The sequence below is a fragment of the Xenopus tropicalis genome, chromosome 6, assembly GCF_000004195.4.
Source record: "Xenopus tropicalis strain Nigerian chromosome 6, UCB_Xtro_10.0, whole genome shotgun sequence".
Classification (NCBI taxonomy): Eukaryota; Metazoa; Chordata; class Amphibia; order Anura; family Pipidae; genus Xenopus; species Xenopus tropicalis.
In genome coordinates, this window is record NC_030682.2 from 97,433,789 (window position 1) to 97,452,592 (window position 18,804).

The window sequence follows — 18,804 nt, forward strand, 5'->3', positions numbered from 1 at the left end:
AGCCATGACAAACAGAATTGATCGTAATAATGTAAAAATGTCAATGAGGAATAATCATTGAATATAAAGGCTGAACAATCCCAAAGGTCTATATACTTCCATATTCCTAAGCAACTCAGATAAATGGGAATGATCAAAGGCTGAAGCACTGCAGACTATATGCTCCTGCTGTAATATCCAGTCCAATCAGACAATGTCTATAATGTAAGAGTTATGTCTCTGCAGATCTATGATTATATAATATAGCTAGATCTTAGAGAAGCAAAAAAAATATAAAAACATATTCTTAACAAGATAACTTGCCTTCCATGTGCTATAAAGATTATGTTTCTCCCCTTCCACATATGGCTTCCTAAGTTCTATTTAATCACTGACGTGAATATATGACCTGTTTCATATCCTAATTTTAAGCGTAATTTAAGGCTACATAATCACAACAAAAGTATAGATTACGTAGCTTTAAAATATTTGTTTAGCTTAAGATTTTGATAACCACATCTGCATCCTGCTCTAGAATTTCACATGTTAATAGAATTACAAAACAAGATGGAAACATCATCCTATTAGGTGTCTCAATTCCTGTCATTTTTGATTAATAATATGTGCTCAAAGAAGGCCACATATTGATTTAAAATTAAGTTGGGTCGAGTATGGCTGCTACTTTCTTGAATTTCTTGATCCACTAAAGACTGTCAGGGCATACTAAGCTCATGGTAACTAATGCAACAATGAGAATCTTTGACATCACGGAGGGAGCAGGGCCTGCCACAGAAATAACCACATCACCAGAAGACAGCAAAGGGGCTCAAGGTGGTAGGTCTGGCATTACCAAAAAATGGACCAGCCACCTGACAGAACCAGCAATCCCACTTTGTTACCCTAACCAATTTGTGTCCCTGGGTATCACATATACCTTCACATCCGTACTGTAAAGACATTAGAGCAGGGTTTCTTTTTTTATCTATTTTTTAATCAGATGACCAAAATAATGTATAGGAGTCAACAAAGTGATCCAATAATTGGTTTAACATCAGCTATATTACTTATTGTTGCAAGACATTTCACTATACTAAATGAATTCACGGAGACCCACCTTAAACAATATAAAAAGGGATGTTAAGGGACGATATGATCCATGTAATTTCATATCTGAGTGCATGTGACTGTAACCATACTGTTCGTGCTTTTGAAACAAAAGCCTCTAAAGTTCTCACAGTCCACTTCAGACAACTTTTCTTTTTCTTTTTACTATCCATTTTGTGAGGACATGTAAGCTTGGATACCCTATACCAAAATGAAAAAGTTTGCTCAGCAGAGCCATGTACCTGAAGGCTGTTTCATTTCTAAAAATGCTTCAAATGGAATTAAAATGAATCATGTCAAACTGTTCAGCTGGAGCAGCCAACAAATGAGGGTGTGGGACTGAAATGCCAAAGTACAAAGGACCTATTCAGAATGTTTTCCCTGCCTTTGAGCCAGGCTGATGATTTTGGGTCAATATGGAAGTTATTGAGGGAAAAAAAAGAAAGAAAGAAATGTGAAACTTACAAGTGAAGTGCAGAAGTGGAGCCAAAGAAACAGTTGCAGGTGTGTGCTCTTTATTGGGACCAACTTAGAACATTAATAGCCTTGGAGAGCAATTTCATCAGGAAAGACCTCTTATAGCTTTATTGTTGTTTTCATAACACATTACACAGCATGTGATTGAGAGCAGGGCCGTGTTAAAAACTTTCTGAAGAAATTGTGCCCAATAAATATTCCTTAAACAGATGCACTAAGTTGTCAAGAATTCTGTGAATAATATAAAATACTGAAACAGCAAAGAACAGCACCAAAACTATTCTGTTTCTAACTGTGCATGTTTTAAATGCAGTCATTGCATTTAATTATATCTAGATTGCAGAGGAAATGAGCAAAGGAAGACTACTTCATAGTAATGCCTTCAGGCTACTAATATTATGCTTATTTATATCTGCCTAGTGTACTAAATGGGGGAAAAGTATAAAGATATATAAAGATCCTTTAACTGAACAACAAACCCCTCATGATCTTCTCTGTGATATTTTTATTTTAAAAAAACTGATCTTCTCTATGATATTTCACTAAAACTGTTTTTAATGTGACACTGTTTATATTAAGACAAATAAAAAACTAAAATATGCTGTTTCCAGAAGTACTTAATCCACACAGTCTATTGTCTACATGCTGTTCTAGAGAGGTTTCAATGATTCTGGCCTATTATACCAGGCAGAATTAATTCAGGTTGTTGAGTTTTTTCAGCTGAATGAAACTTCACTTTCAGTGCATATCTGCATGTCAGTTTTCAACAGGGCTGGCAGGATAGGATGAAGAGGCATGTGCCTATGGCCCAGTGGGGGTGGGAGCTATAGGCACATACCGATTCTGTCTGCCTACCCTTATTGCCTGGGGTCTTGCACATGATTTCAATTCCCTTCAGCTCCCCCCGCCCCACCTGTTGTTGCAGTTGTCACCACACCTGGCAGGGGGGCAAAGTGGTTGGCCGGGTCGCCACCTTGGACCACAACAGACTGGTTTTTAAATAATGCCACAAATTCTCAATTTGATTGAGATCAGGGCTTTGACATTTAAAAAAAAATTAAATTCAGAGTCTGATTTGTTATTCTGGTGGGAATGCAGCAAAGCAGATGGTACAAATCACAGTACATGGGTCACATACACGAGTACATCAGACAACAGTATAGAAGAACATCTAGCTGATAAACACACATAGGGGCACATTTACTAACCCACGAATCCGAATCCGAAAAATTCCGATTGGAAAACGAACATTTTGCGACTTTTTCGTATTTTTTGCGATTTTTTCTGTGCCTTTACGACTTTGCGGAAATTGTCGCGACTTTTTCGTTACCAATACGATTTGCGCGAAAAAACGCGAGTTTTTCGTAGCCATTACAATGCGCTCGTATCTTGTCGCGACTTTTTCGTATTGAGCGCTCGTAAGCGGCGGGGGAAACTTTCAGACTTAGCATGATTTTGGAAGCCTCCCATAGGACTCAATGGCACCCTGCAGCTCCAACCTGGCCCAAGAAAAGTCACCATACTGAAGCTTGAATGAATCCGAATCTTTAGTACTCAGCGCGAAGGCTACGAAAAAGTCGCGACTTTTTCGTGCAAGTAGTAACGATACGAAAAAATCGACAAATTTTGCACAACATTCGTAATGGCAACGAAAAAGTTGCGACAATTTTCCGAAAAATCGCCAAATACCGATCATTACAAAAAAAACGCAATCGGACGCATTCGGCCCGTTCGTGGTTTAGTAAATGTGCCCCTTAATGTATATCATATTGTTAAAAAGTATTCAGTTATTCTTACATATTGTTACCATAAAAATGTAAGGTGATGAGATGACTTGAATTTGGATTATATTGTACTTCCATAGTGTACCCTAGAGTAGGAGTGTCCCATACAGAATACAACTTCTGGAAACTTTTAGTTTCCACTAACAGTAAAAAATAAGACTCAACAGCCTTTCTGAAAAAGCCAAGCTCTTTCTTACCTATTTGCTTGTTTGTCAATAGAAGAACAAATGTGTAGCAATAGCCCTCAAGGGATGAAAATTATCTGTACTAGGCAACAATTATCATACGTCATGTATAATTAGTTAAGTGCCAGCGTTGGCTTTAGTCATACAGACAGTTTGAAGAGATACAATAGGCTTTATTTTGTTTGTTCTATTATTAAATCACAAGAGGCTTATAGCTATTGAAGTTTTGTATGTAATGCAGAAAAGAAAGTCTATCCATACAAAACTAAAGCATTATATTTGGTCTATAATGAGACCTTGTCACAGTTGACTAAAACAGTGACTATAACAGAGCCTTGATAAAGGGCCCAGTAAGGCCAAAACGTTGCCTTTCTTTTGTCTACTTTTTGGAGCCAATACAATCACGTTGAAGCAAACTAACAGTGTTCTGCAGTTATTTGCACTAGTGTGACTTGAAAGACCCTGGGCAGGTTGGGTCAATATACTGCATAGCACCCAGCATCGGACTGGGCCACCAGGGCACCGGGAAAAAAAAGGTGGACCCCCAGACCCGATCCCCACAGGGCACTCCACTGATCCGCCTGTCTCCTTCCCCAGATGCCCTGCAGGTCAGTTTAATTTAGGCACGCTTGGGTGTTGGGGGCCATTGGGGGTGCAGGGGGCCCTGAGGCAGAAGCCTTAGTGGGCCCTGCACCCCCCAGTCCGACCCTGATAGCACCTGATCCAAAAGGATTTTTTGCAAAGGTTGAGCGCTTCAAAATAGTGTATAACAGTGACGCCGACAGATACAAATGGGTAGGAATGATTGGGTAGCACTTTCTTAAGGGTGGCTATTTGGAAGTCAAATTCCTGAATTTTCATTTTTTTTCTATACTACTAAAGGGGCAGCATTAAGTATGACATCTCAAGCAGCAGGAAGGTTCTGAAAGTGCAAAATAAATTCCCTCTTAGTAAATGAATTCTTATTTGCCAAAAGCATTATATTATGTATTGCTAATTACAACTAAGCACCACCTCATAGCCAAATATCATAACAAAGTGAACAGGATATATGTAAAAACAAATAATATATAGATAAGAGGGATGGATAGATGTTTTTTAATGCAATTGTTTAGTTTACCTAAAGGCTGTTATTCAGTAGTAACTTGCTAACTCACTGCAGTCAAAGCTCCTTACTAAATCTTATGGAAGTCACAAATCTAGGTACACGCACAAAAATATGAGCTGCTAAAGATAAAAAAGTGACAACCCCAGCAGCTATTAATGCCAACACACCCTGCTAAACTCAAATAAACATTTCACTCTGCTCACTGAAGACTGGCAGAAATAAAAAAATTGTAATTTTTTTATAATATTTAGTGTTGGCACAAGGTAGCCCACATAATTCATTTAGTCTACCTTCAGCTAGTGGTTTGCCAATTCCATTTTCTCGTGTTTGGTACCCCTAAAAAGAGGAGAACTCATACAAACAATAACAATGGTAACACAAATGTTTATTATATTACAGACTACTGATTACAAAAACTGTCCATGAGAAAAAGGTCTGAAAGGTAAATGCAAGACCTTATATGACAACAAAAAAACTGCAAGAAGATTTGGCTGAGACAGGAGTGTTTTTGCGCTATTCCACAGTGCAGAGTTGGTTTCGCAAACATGATCTGTATGGAAAAGTCATCAGGAGGAAGCCTTGCCTGCGACCTCATCACAAAAGTCAACACACGAGGTATACAAACCAGCATATAGACAAGCCAGAGGCCTTTTGGAAACAAGTACTGTGGACTGATGAAGTCAAAACTGAACTCTTTGGCCAGGATCACGAAAAGGTTTGTTTGGAGAAATGCGATAAAGGCCAGGGTATGGCTCCTACAACAAGACAATAATCCTAAACACACCTTAAAATTCACCATAAGCTACTTGAAGAAAAGTAAAATGAAGGTTTTAGACTGGCCTTCACAGTTCCCTCACTTATACATTTTTAAAAACCTTTGCTTATAGATATACTTTTCCTGAGTATATATTACCAAAAATGTCCTGCCTTGTTACATTGTGACATTAAGTAAGTTAATACCCACACAAAATATGAACATATATTTATGAATATGCTAACATACAATTACATATACCTCCAAAGAACTCTATCATGCCCTAAAAGAATTGCAAATCTGCTATTGGGGACCTAAATATTTGCTAGAGGCTATATTTTTCATTTAAAATAACACAAGTGAGAAAATGATTCTTATGCCTGGCCTTTAGGCTTCATTAAGAGGGCTGTGATCATTCCTTAATCAGACACTATTGTACAGAGTTCACCAATGACTTTATAGAGTTCAAATACTGTAATGCTAGAATTCTAAGTCACCCTTTACAGATATGTCATCATGGCACATATGCACAAGGGGACTGGTATTTCTTTTCCACCATCTGTGATTCTAATGAACTTATGTATTAGTCTCTCTCTAGCCTCCCACACATTGCTGTGCAATGCAAGAATTTTATATATATATATATATATATATATATATATATATATATATATATATATATGTGTGTGTGTGTGTGTGTATATTTTCTGTATATAGAAAAATGGGATATTTATTTTGAATGACATTTGTGTATTAAAAATTATCCTCATTGTTTTTGAACATGTTTTTACTGCTAGCAATGGCTTAATTGATTTTGCAGTAATAATTTTACAATAATTATTATGTGCATGTCTACTTCTGATAACCTCAACTGCATAGGAAGAGGCAAAAAACATACTTCATCATATCTGCAGATTGAAAGATTATTCAGCTACTCCCTATACTTACTTCGTTTCACTGTATTGTTTTCTGTATATAGCAAGTTTATTTATGTACATTAAACATTTAAGAGGGTCTCAGAGCAAATGAAGGCCAAGAGTTATCAGTCCCACTTAGCCTGTTAAGTACTGTTTCACAATTATATCTTTTCTGTGATGCTTACGTCAATAAGTGACCACAGGATGTATTTCAGAAAGCCATGGTTTACCTTGCGAGGTTACTTTGCACACCACTAATGCGTGAGGTTAGATAGGAAAGGTGAGAATAAAGGTATGTTCACTGGCTAACATTCATTATGAAAGAGTTCTTGTTTTTCATGTGATGGAATTCTTCAAAGATAAATTTAGGTCTCAGGAAGGAAGTTGCGTAGGTAGAATGATTACAGAGATCTGTATTTGGTGTTGCTCACCATTTTCAGCAACAAAGTGCATTCACTTTTCATATATAAATAGTCAATGACAACTTATATACCACAACTTAGTGATTTTGCTCGTAGTTTGTTTTTAAAACATAATGAAAAGACCATTTAGTCTTTTCTAAAGCATAGTCTTGTTTCACTCTGAGGGAACACTAAATGGGGGCATAGTACAATGTAGTGATCTATGACCACTAGAATGACTTCACATCTAATACTCTTTCCCAGGGCTGTCTTTGTTAGTGCTAGGACACAGGGCAAAACAGGCTTGATGGGCCCAATTATTTATGTAAAGTGGCAAGATTAACATAAAATGTTGTTCTCACTATCTTGCTCTATTATGCTTACTATCTCCCATTCATCCTACCTATTTCAACTCTGTGGAGCTACATGATATGCAGGGTTCTGGGTGGTTTCTCTTACATGTTTTGTCTATTTACTACAAAAACCACAATGTATGCAAGGGAAACTGTATAAACAAGTGACAAAATAATGGTATTTGTTTAATAAATAGTATGAATGAAATTATATTCTATATATAACTGCATGTCTTTAGAACAATGTAAAAGTACTCCATCCTGACACTTCTTCGTAATTGCTATATGGCAAGAAACCATCAAATAGTTATGTACTGTACCTTACGGCTAAACACTTTAGTACATTAATCACTGGCTGAGTGGCATTTGTAAAACATTAATTACATTATGACTCATGAAAATCATGTTTGTGAGTTCTATTACAAAACATGCTGAATATATTAAACAAATGATTTACCTTTGTCACTACACGTTTCTTTATCTGTGTAACTATAATTTAATACAAGACATATATTAAGGTTTACACTGAATGAATATAGTAATTTGGATAAGATAAAGTCTATGAACCATTAAAACTGTCATAGTCAAGAACTGAGATTTGCCATTCTTTATGAAATGTATATCTTGGATTTTCTCAACAGACTGTATGGGTTAGTAAACCGCCTTTAAACCACCAGTAAATGACTGCTACAGGAATATAAAGGTTCTTTTTAATCATGGCCACTTTATTACATTTCCCTTTTTAGAGGCATTCGACAGAGGAAATCACTTCTTGATGACTGTTTGAGAGTAATGTGTCTTCTTGAAAAAGGTTGTAAACGCTACAGCCAGGTCCAGACTGGGATTCAAAATAGGCCCTGGCATTTCAAGTACAGAGGCCCAAACAGTCCCCCACCAGCCCAATAAATACCAGCTGTCTATGGCATCTTACAAAAGCCCCTCTGGCATTTGCCAGAATCCACAGGCTGTAAGTCAAGGCCTGACTACAGCCCATATAATGTTAAGGATCTGTATCTATACTGCCTTAAGCGCTCCAAACACTGGTAAGCAATAGTGGCCCCCTTCTTTCACAGTCAATGCACCAATACAACAAAATAAAATTTTGCCTTTGATTTTGAAACGTCGTTATTCATAAGTTAGATACTTTTATCATTGGTGGAGCCTTTGTTCATACCCACCAATATAAGTTTGAAAACATGAAATATGGTGAGACATTCCTAGAGTCTAGCCAAAACTTTAATTTTACATACAAAGACTATGCTCAGACCCACATAAATATACAACTGAGTCCAATGTAAAAAGAGAGTCTACAGATCATGAGCAAAATATAAACCAATGTGGTGTCATAATCCTTACAAGCTTGTTATTAAAGACTGATCACACTTAGCACACTACTTTATTTTTCTTTCTAGTCAAAATAGTTGTACTACTACGTAAACAAATGTGGCAACCTAATGATTCCAATTATCTGCTCATAATTTTTTTTAGCTTGTTTGTTGCTTTTATGTTTGTTTTCAATAAATTATTAATATTTTGTTAAACACTGGAAGTCAGTACAGCCTTTTATTTGTCTTACACATTTATTTACAGAACAGTTGGTGCCAACAATTTGCATTATTACTCAATGTCTCAATAAGCAAAGTGTTGTTCATTATCTTTGGAACAAGCTAAATGAAATACACTTAGGTGGCAACAAGCCAAATCCTTAGAAACCTACTTAATAAAATGCTGTAGGACAGTGCTCCAAAGAAATGTTTTGGAAAATAGCTAAGCAAATATTAGTCTGCTACAGTGTACATTTGGGCCCTTGTCTAGAAAGCAGTATGGTAGGCACTGCAAAGCAAACAAAAGTATGTTGTTTAAAAAAGCTGGTGTGGCCCAAAATATAACCTTTGGCTCATTTCTAACCATGCCAATTACTTTGGAGACTATAAAAAAACAAATTAAGGATTTCCCCCTTTCATTTTGTAAATTTGTATCATTTATATGTTTAGTTTTGCAAATACATATACGTATTTCGGTGTGGCCCCCCAAATAAATGATATATGTTTCAAACTGATGGCAATCCAATTGTATATTGATTTCAAACTGATGGCAATCCAATTGTATACAACATAATATTCTGCAAAATATATATACTCCTAGTAATTTCATTAGTTATAAATTATGTTTAGTGATGTCATTTGTTTTATATAAACCACTTACACTTGTGCTCTCTAAGACATATCATATAACCTATTTTAAAACATGAGGATATTTGAAGTCACTTTTAGCTTCCCACTCCTCTGTGATTTCCAATACCCTTCTATTTTACATCAGAGGGTACATAATTCTTTATATATACAACAAAGCAGATAAGCACCTGTTCTGACACATGGGAGGCAATATGCAATAGCTGGCACAGCAAATTCTGTGGTAAAGATGAAATTATGTATAAGAAGTATATATCTACAACATTCTGGTATGTAAAAGACCAAGCAGCTTATCAAAGAGACTGAAGACATGGACTTTAACTCTGTGGAAAGACCCACAAGTAAAAGTTAAGTGCAATGTTTTTATCCTCCTTTATAAGTAGTTAGCTGCCTTTCGGTATATAATTCTAAGCATATAATACCATAGCAGGGTCGGACTGAGGGGGTGCAGGGATCCAGTCTGGCCCGCTGGGGCCCACTAGGGCCAGGGCACACCCTGCTTCATAGTGATTCTGGACATTTGAACTGTAAGCTGGGTGGGAGTGTCTACAGACTTCAGACGGTAAACTAGTAAAAGAAAAGTCAGTAATAAGTCTTACTAACTTGGGTATGTACAATTTCCCCCACCTTTACAGAGGTACACACCATAATAATTTGGATGCATTACTAATATTACCATTAAATATCTTCTACTCGTATTACAAAAATACAGTGTGTCAGTTACACTGACACACTGTAACTAATAATAATTCTCAGCAAACACCATTTCTGTTTCTGTAGAAAAGTAATTCTCCTTATACCAGACCTCCTCCTATCTAAAAAGTGCAATTTACACCTACATAAGTACAATAAATAGGCCTTCTTGGGGGATCTGAACATCCCCATTCACGTTTTTGCCCACTGGCGCTAGTGAAAACCTATACACAATTGCATTTGTTTTCATTTATAATCAATAGTCAGAAACCAAGTTCAACATACACATATTTAAAAACATTAAACATTTTCTGTCTACTATGTGATCTGACATAAAGGGGAATTGTAAACTCTTTGAGCAGGGACTTCTGATCTCATTGTTATTCTGTGCTGGCCCTGGTTTGTTATATATTACTTTATTATATTTGTGATATATTAAGTACTGCATAACGTGGTGGTGCTATATAAATAATTGATGATGATTGCCAGACAAAAGTGGGCCAACATAAAAAAAGACCAAGCATAGCAGCAAGATATTATTTTGAAAGACTATTTAGGAAGATACTGAAAGTAACCTCCAACTTCTCTGCAATAATATTTGTATATATTAACTTTTATTTATATCATGCCAATATGTTTACATTTACAAAGACACTGGTCATCCTTTATATCAGGCATTGCCCTAATTTTAGCATTTAGTGGCTCTTCAATAATCAAAAAATCCTTTTCTCCCCTTTTCCTGTTAGATTCCATTGCTTGTGGTAAATCTTAATTTTATTTTAAATACATAACAATAACAAAATAAAATAAAAATGTTATAGTTTCAGAATATTTGTGTCCTGTTACATATCTTCTCACATTCATTAACTGTATACATGATGACTTGCTGCTCCTTTCCTTCTGATACTGTATTTGCAGTGCTTCAGACTTCACACACATTAACAATCAACTTGTTAAAATCAGATATACATCTGGTGATTGCTTAATAGGGCAGTGAAGTTTGATGAATTATGCAGAACATACTTTTTGTCTGTTGTTTTAATTATGAAATATGTGCAGTTTGTGTTATTTTTGCAAAATCTGAAATTAAAGGGGAACTATCATGAATGGGAATCTGCTTTACTTGGCTCAGTACTTACAGGCAGCTTGTGTTCTGATTAGAGAGGAGTGGGAGTGGTCCAGCCATTCTTGGCTGACATCTGAAGTTTAACCCCCACCTGCCCATCTTTCCTGACAATAACGTTAGGGCATCCACTTGCACATTCCCATAAAACTACAATACATGGACTGGCTATAGCAGAGTAAATGCTACACACCAGGTGGGTCTGATTAGACTCAGCTGGCCAATCAAGAAGTCTGAAAGCCCGGCTAGTCAGTCTACAGGAGAGCTCTGACAGACATAGAAAGGTGTCTGTGAATCCAACATACAGAAGTCTATGTGCCTGTACATACACAGTTGCCTGTGCAGAGGACTGTAATATTGCTGCACTTCATGTGTCACTGTCAGTGGCACGAAGAAAGTCTCTTTCATACACTCTTTTGTTACACCTGTATCTGGCTACTGAAGTAACTGTTACTGTTATATGTACAAATATTATATGCACCCAGCCCAGCTCCATTCCCTTACTTTCCCTTTGCACATGTTTGCTGTTAAGGGGTGTGGCCTCACGACATGCCGCAGCAAATCAGCTTTCACTCTGCTCTATCACTCACACATTTCTGCATCATTGACACAGAGCAGGGAGCCAGAGATTCTGGAGGGTGGGGGATGGGGGCTGCTTAAATAATTAGCCATTGTAACAATGCAAAATTCTTAAAAGCTATAAATTGTCAAAATGCTTGTCTAGACTTTATATTTTCAATATTATAAAAACATTTTTCATGATTGTTACACTTTCTACTTCCTGTTCTTCTGAGCACAATTGAAACAAATACCCAATCAGTAGAATTCCTCTTTATAATGTGCTGCTTCTTATCTAACAGCCTAACAGGCTCCAGTCGGGGAAATTGAGGGATTTATTTAAACTGAAGGTTACTGCAGATTTTTTTGGAATGTACACTTACAAACCAGGAAGTAGAATATCATATTTTGCCCTTTTAGGGTAAGAAATAACAAATAACATATACATTGCTTAAAAGGGCATAAAGTATGTTTATCACAAGCCCTATTTATTGCACTAATGTTAATTAGATGGTCACTGTACCTTACATTTTTCCATGTACCCTTTGCGATTATCTAGTGGAAATAGTAAATGATAAAAATCTATTTTTGTTTTGTTTATTTTTTATTTTTTGAACATGCACTGACTGGTTGCAATTTAATTTAGTTACACATCCAGTGAAACTCCTTTGGATTTAAGGGATGCTGCATGATGCTGTAATAATAATAAAGCAAAGCAAGACATGAAGAGGCACAGTAGCTTTACCAGTAGACTTCATGGAACATCTGGTTTCTTTGTCAATTTTTATTATCCCAGCAACCAAGCATGGGAATATTTTGTATTGTGCATTAAAAAGTACTACTTTATTATAAACTGACCTGGATTTGTGGCAAAGCCACAAGGGCCTGGGCCTAGGGCGGCACAAATTTGGGGACGGCATGACCACCACACCAAAATTTTGCTGCCATACGGAGCAACGGGGACGGCCTTGGGGCGCCTCAGATAAGAAATCTGGCGCTGATTATTAATAATAATCATAATAGACTGAATAGGAATGTCCTTTATTTGTGTTAATAAGGACTATTTATTAAGAAATAATTATGAAAGGTATTTTAGAAAGAGACAGCATGAACGAGTCAGATGAAGGTAAGTGTTCAGACAGTCTGAACAAAGCAACAGGTCAGGATAACAGATAACTCTGTGAACCCATATCATAAATGCCTTCCTTTTGATCATGGGATCTGTTATATAGAATCTAGAAAGCTCCAAATTATGGGAAGACCATCTCCCATAGACTCCATTTTAATCAAATAATTCACATTTGTAAAATTGATTCCCTTTTTCTCTGTAATAATAAAACAGTACCTTGTACTTGATCCCTACTAAAATATAATTAATCCTTATTGGAGACAAAACAATCCATTTGTATTTAATTGATGTTTAAATGATTTTTAGTAGACTTTAAGTATGGTGATCCAAATTACAGAAAGAACACTTTATCCAGAAATCCCCAGGTCCCGAGCATTCTGGATAAAAGGTCCCATACCAGTACAAAGATCCACACAATTTGTAAGTTTTACTTGCCTCATTGCTATGAAATGCTCAATTCAAGAAACTTTCTTTCCCCCACAGCTAAAACACAGGCACAAGGACCCAGAACATATGCAACTGGTGAAAACATGCAAATAGTTGGGCTTTTTAGAATTTGTATAGTAGAAAACAAAAGATGCATTTGTGGACTGCTGAGCTGATGAATTAGTAAGGCCTAAAACATTTTGCTTGGGAAAACTATGCAAATTATATTTCCGTGTGAGGAATATAAGAATAGTAAATAAATATAGAAAATGTATGTCCATGATTGATAATGTTGTATAATTTATACATTTGAGGTTTTGTGACTTTAAAAAAGCATAATTATTTGAAAGTGGTTGCAATAAAATAAATGTTACATTTCTGTGAACGCATGTGAATGTATGCCAGTTGTCCTCTACTGTCAAAACAGAATGTCCCATTTCATGTGCTGCTAAACATTTGATTATTTTTTTTATATATTTACCCAATGTTAAAAGTTATATTTTGGAGAAAAAAGCTTGTCTGCATCTCCAGTCATGCAAGTGATTAATAACTGGGGTTTAAATTTCGCTTAGATATGCCATTAACATAATAATTATTGTGATTAGCAAAGAGCTCACTGTAGGTATTTGGTGAAAAAAAAAGCTTTTATTAATTTCACATATCAAACAATGTATCTTACATAGACCTTGTGAGGTTATTTGGTCCAAAGGTGAAAAGATTAAACATTACATGGATTTACAATATGCCGGTTTTTCTTATTCAGAAATGAAGATTTTTGTTATGCTTGTCAGCGTGAAATATGATTATATAATTGATTGTAGCAGTTTATCTTTCCATTCACCAGGATAAAGTTGTCTACAAATCATTCACTAAAAAGAAGTTGTGCAGAAAATGACATTTTGTCAACCTGGCATTCCTCTTCCCCATTTTAATAAGAAGCTATTAAACTCAGACCCGAATGACAGGACTGAATGATTAAATATTGAATTTATTTGGGATGTGAAAATAAAACACTTGCCTGTTCCTTAATTTTGCTAGACCTCTGCCCTGGCAGAGATAAAAGATGAGTCTCTTTCAAACTTTTTTGTTCATAGCCACACCCAAATCAACAACAGCTGTCACTGCAAAGTGCAAAGACCACTGCCAAAATATGGGAGAGTCTTTTCTTCCTATCCCCACCCAGACTATGGTGGCCCACCCAAGATGTTAAAGATGCATCCTTCGAGGCATGAAATATGTGTTAAAGTAAATCTGATGCAGTTAAGAGCTTTTCCAAGATTTATTCTTGACACTAATTTTGAATTGCTTCTGTATATTCCATGTATGACACTAAAGATAATGTGCTCCTTCTAACAGGTATTAGAAGAGAATTCTCAAGGAAGTAGGGCTTTGCAGTTATGTTTGTGTGAGTTTGGCACAAGAATAGGATGTTTGCCAAAGGGATGGTCAGATAATGTACATTTCAGATCAGCCAGAACAAAGTAAGCACCATTTCTAACAAACAGAAGATTCATTTCACGTTGTTGCCCTTTACACCCACAGGTCATGGTTTTAACAGTGTTTCAGTAACAAGTATTGTTAACAATCTTAGGTGTATAAAGACAAATGTTCATGATGCAGGATGTTACCATTGGCTGGCAGATAGGTGAAAATCTGGTACTGGCTTCTTTTCCTCTTCCCATTGCAGACATAAAAATTTACTTGAACTGGACTGGATATTCTCTGGTTGCGGAAAGGTGGAATCTCTACAACTAGAGTATTCTGCAAAAAAAAACACAAGAAATATTAGCGTTTCTTTCTTTAACATTATCTTTTCTAAAAATAGTCCATTCTAAATATAGGCAACATACTTTTGCTGTTTTTATCACTACAGATGGAATTCCTTTCAGGTCAAGGGAAACACTGTAATATTTAAAAATACAGGTGTAAATTTCCCACGTTAAGTTTGAAGCAGGAAGAGGATAGATATTTTCAGGAGTATGTATTTTGTTTAATGCAGCAAGTAAGTGAGAAGTGCAAGAAAGTGATCAGTACAAGACTTCCCTAACCTATAAATAACACATAGGGGTAGGTTTCTTAAAATATTTAAATTTTAAACGAGTTTAAAGTTTAATACATAAAAAAATCACCCATATTCTATTTATTCCTAGGGGATTTTTAGAAGTATATTTATCAATAGGTGAAAGTTAGAACTCACCATTTAATAAACACACTTCTAAAAATCCCATAGAAATGAATAGAATGTGAGTTTTTATTATCAAGGTCTAAACTCACATTTTAATAAATCTACCCGATAGAGTATAAAAATATCAGGAAAAGAGGGAAGGAACAGAAGATGAACAACATTTTAGTGAAAGTTATAGAATACAAAAATTACCTACTTAAATTATGATTTAACATGTAAATATTTAATGTTTATATACTACCTGGAAATAACAGGCAAAACTGCTACATACATATGCACTGTCTGCTGCATTTTATTTTGGCAATCAACATCACCTCTGTTAGCTGCAGGTAGGGAAAGCATGGCAGAAGGGTAAAATTGCACAGCAGCTAAAATATCACAAGATGGCTTCTGCTAAATTTAAGCAACCACAAATTAGGGAGAAGGATGCTAGGAGCTGCACATCACACATCAGCTATTCATTCCTTCAATAGATATAGTTTGTTGGTATTTTTTTCTCTAAGGGCCTCAAAAGGTAATTTATATAAAATCCAACTTAGCTTTACTTTTGGAGTACTGTTGCCCTGCACTGGTAACACTGGTGTGTTTGCTTCAGAAACTCTAGTATAGTTTATATAAATAACCTACTGTGTGGCCATGGGGGCAGCCATTCAAGCTGGAAAAAAGGAGAAAAGTCACAGGTGACAGGATAACAGATAGGTTCTGTAGAATACAATGGTGTTTTATCTTCAGCTTCATTGGCTGCCCCCATGGCTACACAGAAGGTTATTTATAGAAACAATAATAGAGTTTCTGAAGCAAACACACAACTTTTACCAGTGCAGGCAACAGTACATTATATTTTAATTACTATGATGCATTTTTATTTCTTGGTGTTACTGTTCCTTTAAACATATATTGCTCTTGCTTGAAAGAAAATTTTGTGACAGTTACAATGTTTAACTCTCCTCCTTTTATTTTTTTTTCTTCTTTTCCTTTTTCTTCATTTATAATTATGAGTAAAAGGAATTAAGTATTTAGTTCAAAATTATACCCAATACTACATATACAGTACTACTAAAATTAGTAACTGCTCAATTGTCTTTTATCTCTTGCAGTATCCTGTGTCCTTCACAGTTTCTTTAAAAAAAAAAAAGTCTTGCCCAGCTTACTCAGAGCAAAGACAGAAAAAAATTAAAAAAAGAAAGCATTTTAGCTAAATTCCACTGTATTTACTATAAGGAACTATCAAGAGTTAAAAAGGTCTCCAATCTCCATTCTACAAGGCTACTTCCCCAGAGTCACTGCACATATTCTGCTCCAGTCACTTTGGCAACAGTTTCCCAGTAGTCAGATCACACTCTTGGTATGTAGAAGGGTATATATTAAAGAGCAGCAAAGGTTAAACACATATTGCTCTTGTATGAAAGAAAATGTTGTGACAATTACAGTGTTTAACTCCCCCTTTTCTTCTCTTTTTTTCTTATGTATAAATTATTATACGTAAGAGAAATTAAGTATTTATTTCAAAATTATATACAGTACTAATAATGCAGAGGAAATAAAAACTGGTGGTTCGGTGTATTGCTGATGCCATCATTATACACTGCTGCATCACTAGGCAGTATTACTGTATAGCACATGAAGAAGCAAGGCTCTACACCCACAGGGCTGCAAAAGTTGGTTTATCCCCTAACAATTTGTATTAAATACAGTTAAGACGATTCATAAAACTCGCATTGGTCGCACCACAGCAAGCAAAAAGGAATTTATTGCTATTTAATCTAATTGCAGAGTTTAAATTGTAATTTAAGCACGCCTGTTTTATAACTTTCCATTGAGCAATCTATTAATAAATATAATTAATAGCAGTCAAATGTTGGAAGTGTTAAACTCACCCCCACACAACTACTAACAGACTAAGAAAAATGTTTATTCTCAAATATATACACCTGAAGAATGCATATTGATGAAAATAAATATTCTAATATTCTAGTTTTAGGGCAGTGCTATATAAACAAATGCTAGAATGTACTGTGGAAGGAGAAAGGGTTTGCCAGTGGGAATTTTAGCCTGTAACCTTTATTATCTCTAGATAATTCCATCTAGATAATGCCATTGTTTGTTGATATAGCTGATACAGCAGTATTTTTTTCAAATGCAGAAGCATAAACATATGTTGTGAAATTGTAGCATACTTACCGGCTTAAACATTTCTTTGTCAGTTTTTGCCTCCATTTCCCAAACATGATGGCCATCTATAAGGGAAACAAGAATTAGGAAATATACTATTATATAAAAAAAATTATACTAAAATTCAAGAGAAGAAAGCATACTTTCTGGTGATTTGCTCAGCTATGACACAGTACAGACATTTGCTAAATAAAGCAGCTGAATTTCCTCTTGTTAGGCCTGTTTTATACAATGAGTTGGTCGGCCAAACCTACCAAATTAGAAAAGGCCAACTGCTTCTTAGTGCCTGTTCATACTACTTCAGGCAACCAATAGAGTTTGCTGCACAATAAATAAATTACAATGGGAACATATGTACCAAGGATTTCCTTGCTCAAAAAAAAATGACAGAATAGAGACACGGAAAATTGCTACATATAATTTATATGGGTCAGTTAATGAAAACATGGACATGGACATCTCAAATTTGATTTGGTCTGCACAAATTATCCTTTTTTTGCATCAGTTATATCCAGTAGGAGATAATTTTGTTGGGAATTCCTTTTCACCTTTTAGCCAAACAGAAATAATGAATTAATTAGCAATAGCTCAATAAATTTATTTCCTCATTTTTCTCAACAGAGTATACTCCACAGTAAACCTCTGGGTAATTACATTAAGTAATTACCAATGAAAGGATATGCTAGATGCTATGTCCTTGGGAACTAACGAGTACCTAACCCCAACAGGGTGAATGCTCGATAGTACTAGAGTGGCAGATAACTTACACGTGTAATCTGACATCTAGCTAAGAAATCACCAGTGGAGTATATTTAGAAATAATGGCACACAGTGTATATTAAGCAATGCTTGGGGGTTAATACATGGAAAAGGATCAGATTTCTTTAATAGCAAGAAATATTATTACCATAAAAGAGGCAAAAAAGCCCCTTATTCCCCTTCTTACTAATATCAGATATGAACTTCTTTCTTTTACAGCACACAAAAAATAGATACCTGATGATTAAGGAAGACCAAGTGGAAATGATGTCTTAGTATGTCTGTATAAGCACTGTGAGTACATGTAATATCTTTCCACACTGGTCATAAATTTAGACCTATATGGTCATTCATATGGGCCACAGCTCTTCTGGTCACTTGTACAGTAGATGGTATAAAGTAGATCTAATTCTTTGCTATGAGGTATAATAGACTAACTGTCCTATAGCAAATAATAAAATTTATTTCTAGCCAGCTGTGTCTATTCTGCCAGTTTGGCATAGTT

The 18,804-nt window shown here is 35.6% G+C and overlaps 1 protein-coding gene across 6 annotated transcripts in view; it reads right to left on the reverse strand.

The window, feature by feature from the left end:
- The window catches only part of nfatc1 (nuclear factor of activated T cells 1), a 124,778-nt gene that overhangs the window by 41,160 nt on the left and 64,814 nt on the right, over positions 1-18,804 (reverse strand). For 4 of the 6 annotated variants that reach the window (XM_018094703.2, XM_012964927.3, XM_012964932.3 and 1 more), the window contains exons 7-8: positions 17,550-17,605; positions 14,812-14,944 (exon numbers count right to left, since the gene is read on the reverse strand). In XM_018094703.2, the coding sequence (XP_017950192.1) occupies positions 14,812-14,944; positions 17,550-17,605 (189 nt within the window). 6 annotated transcript variants of the gene reach the window in all.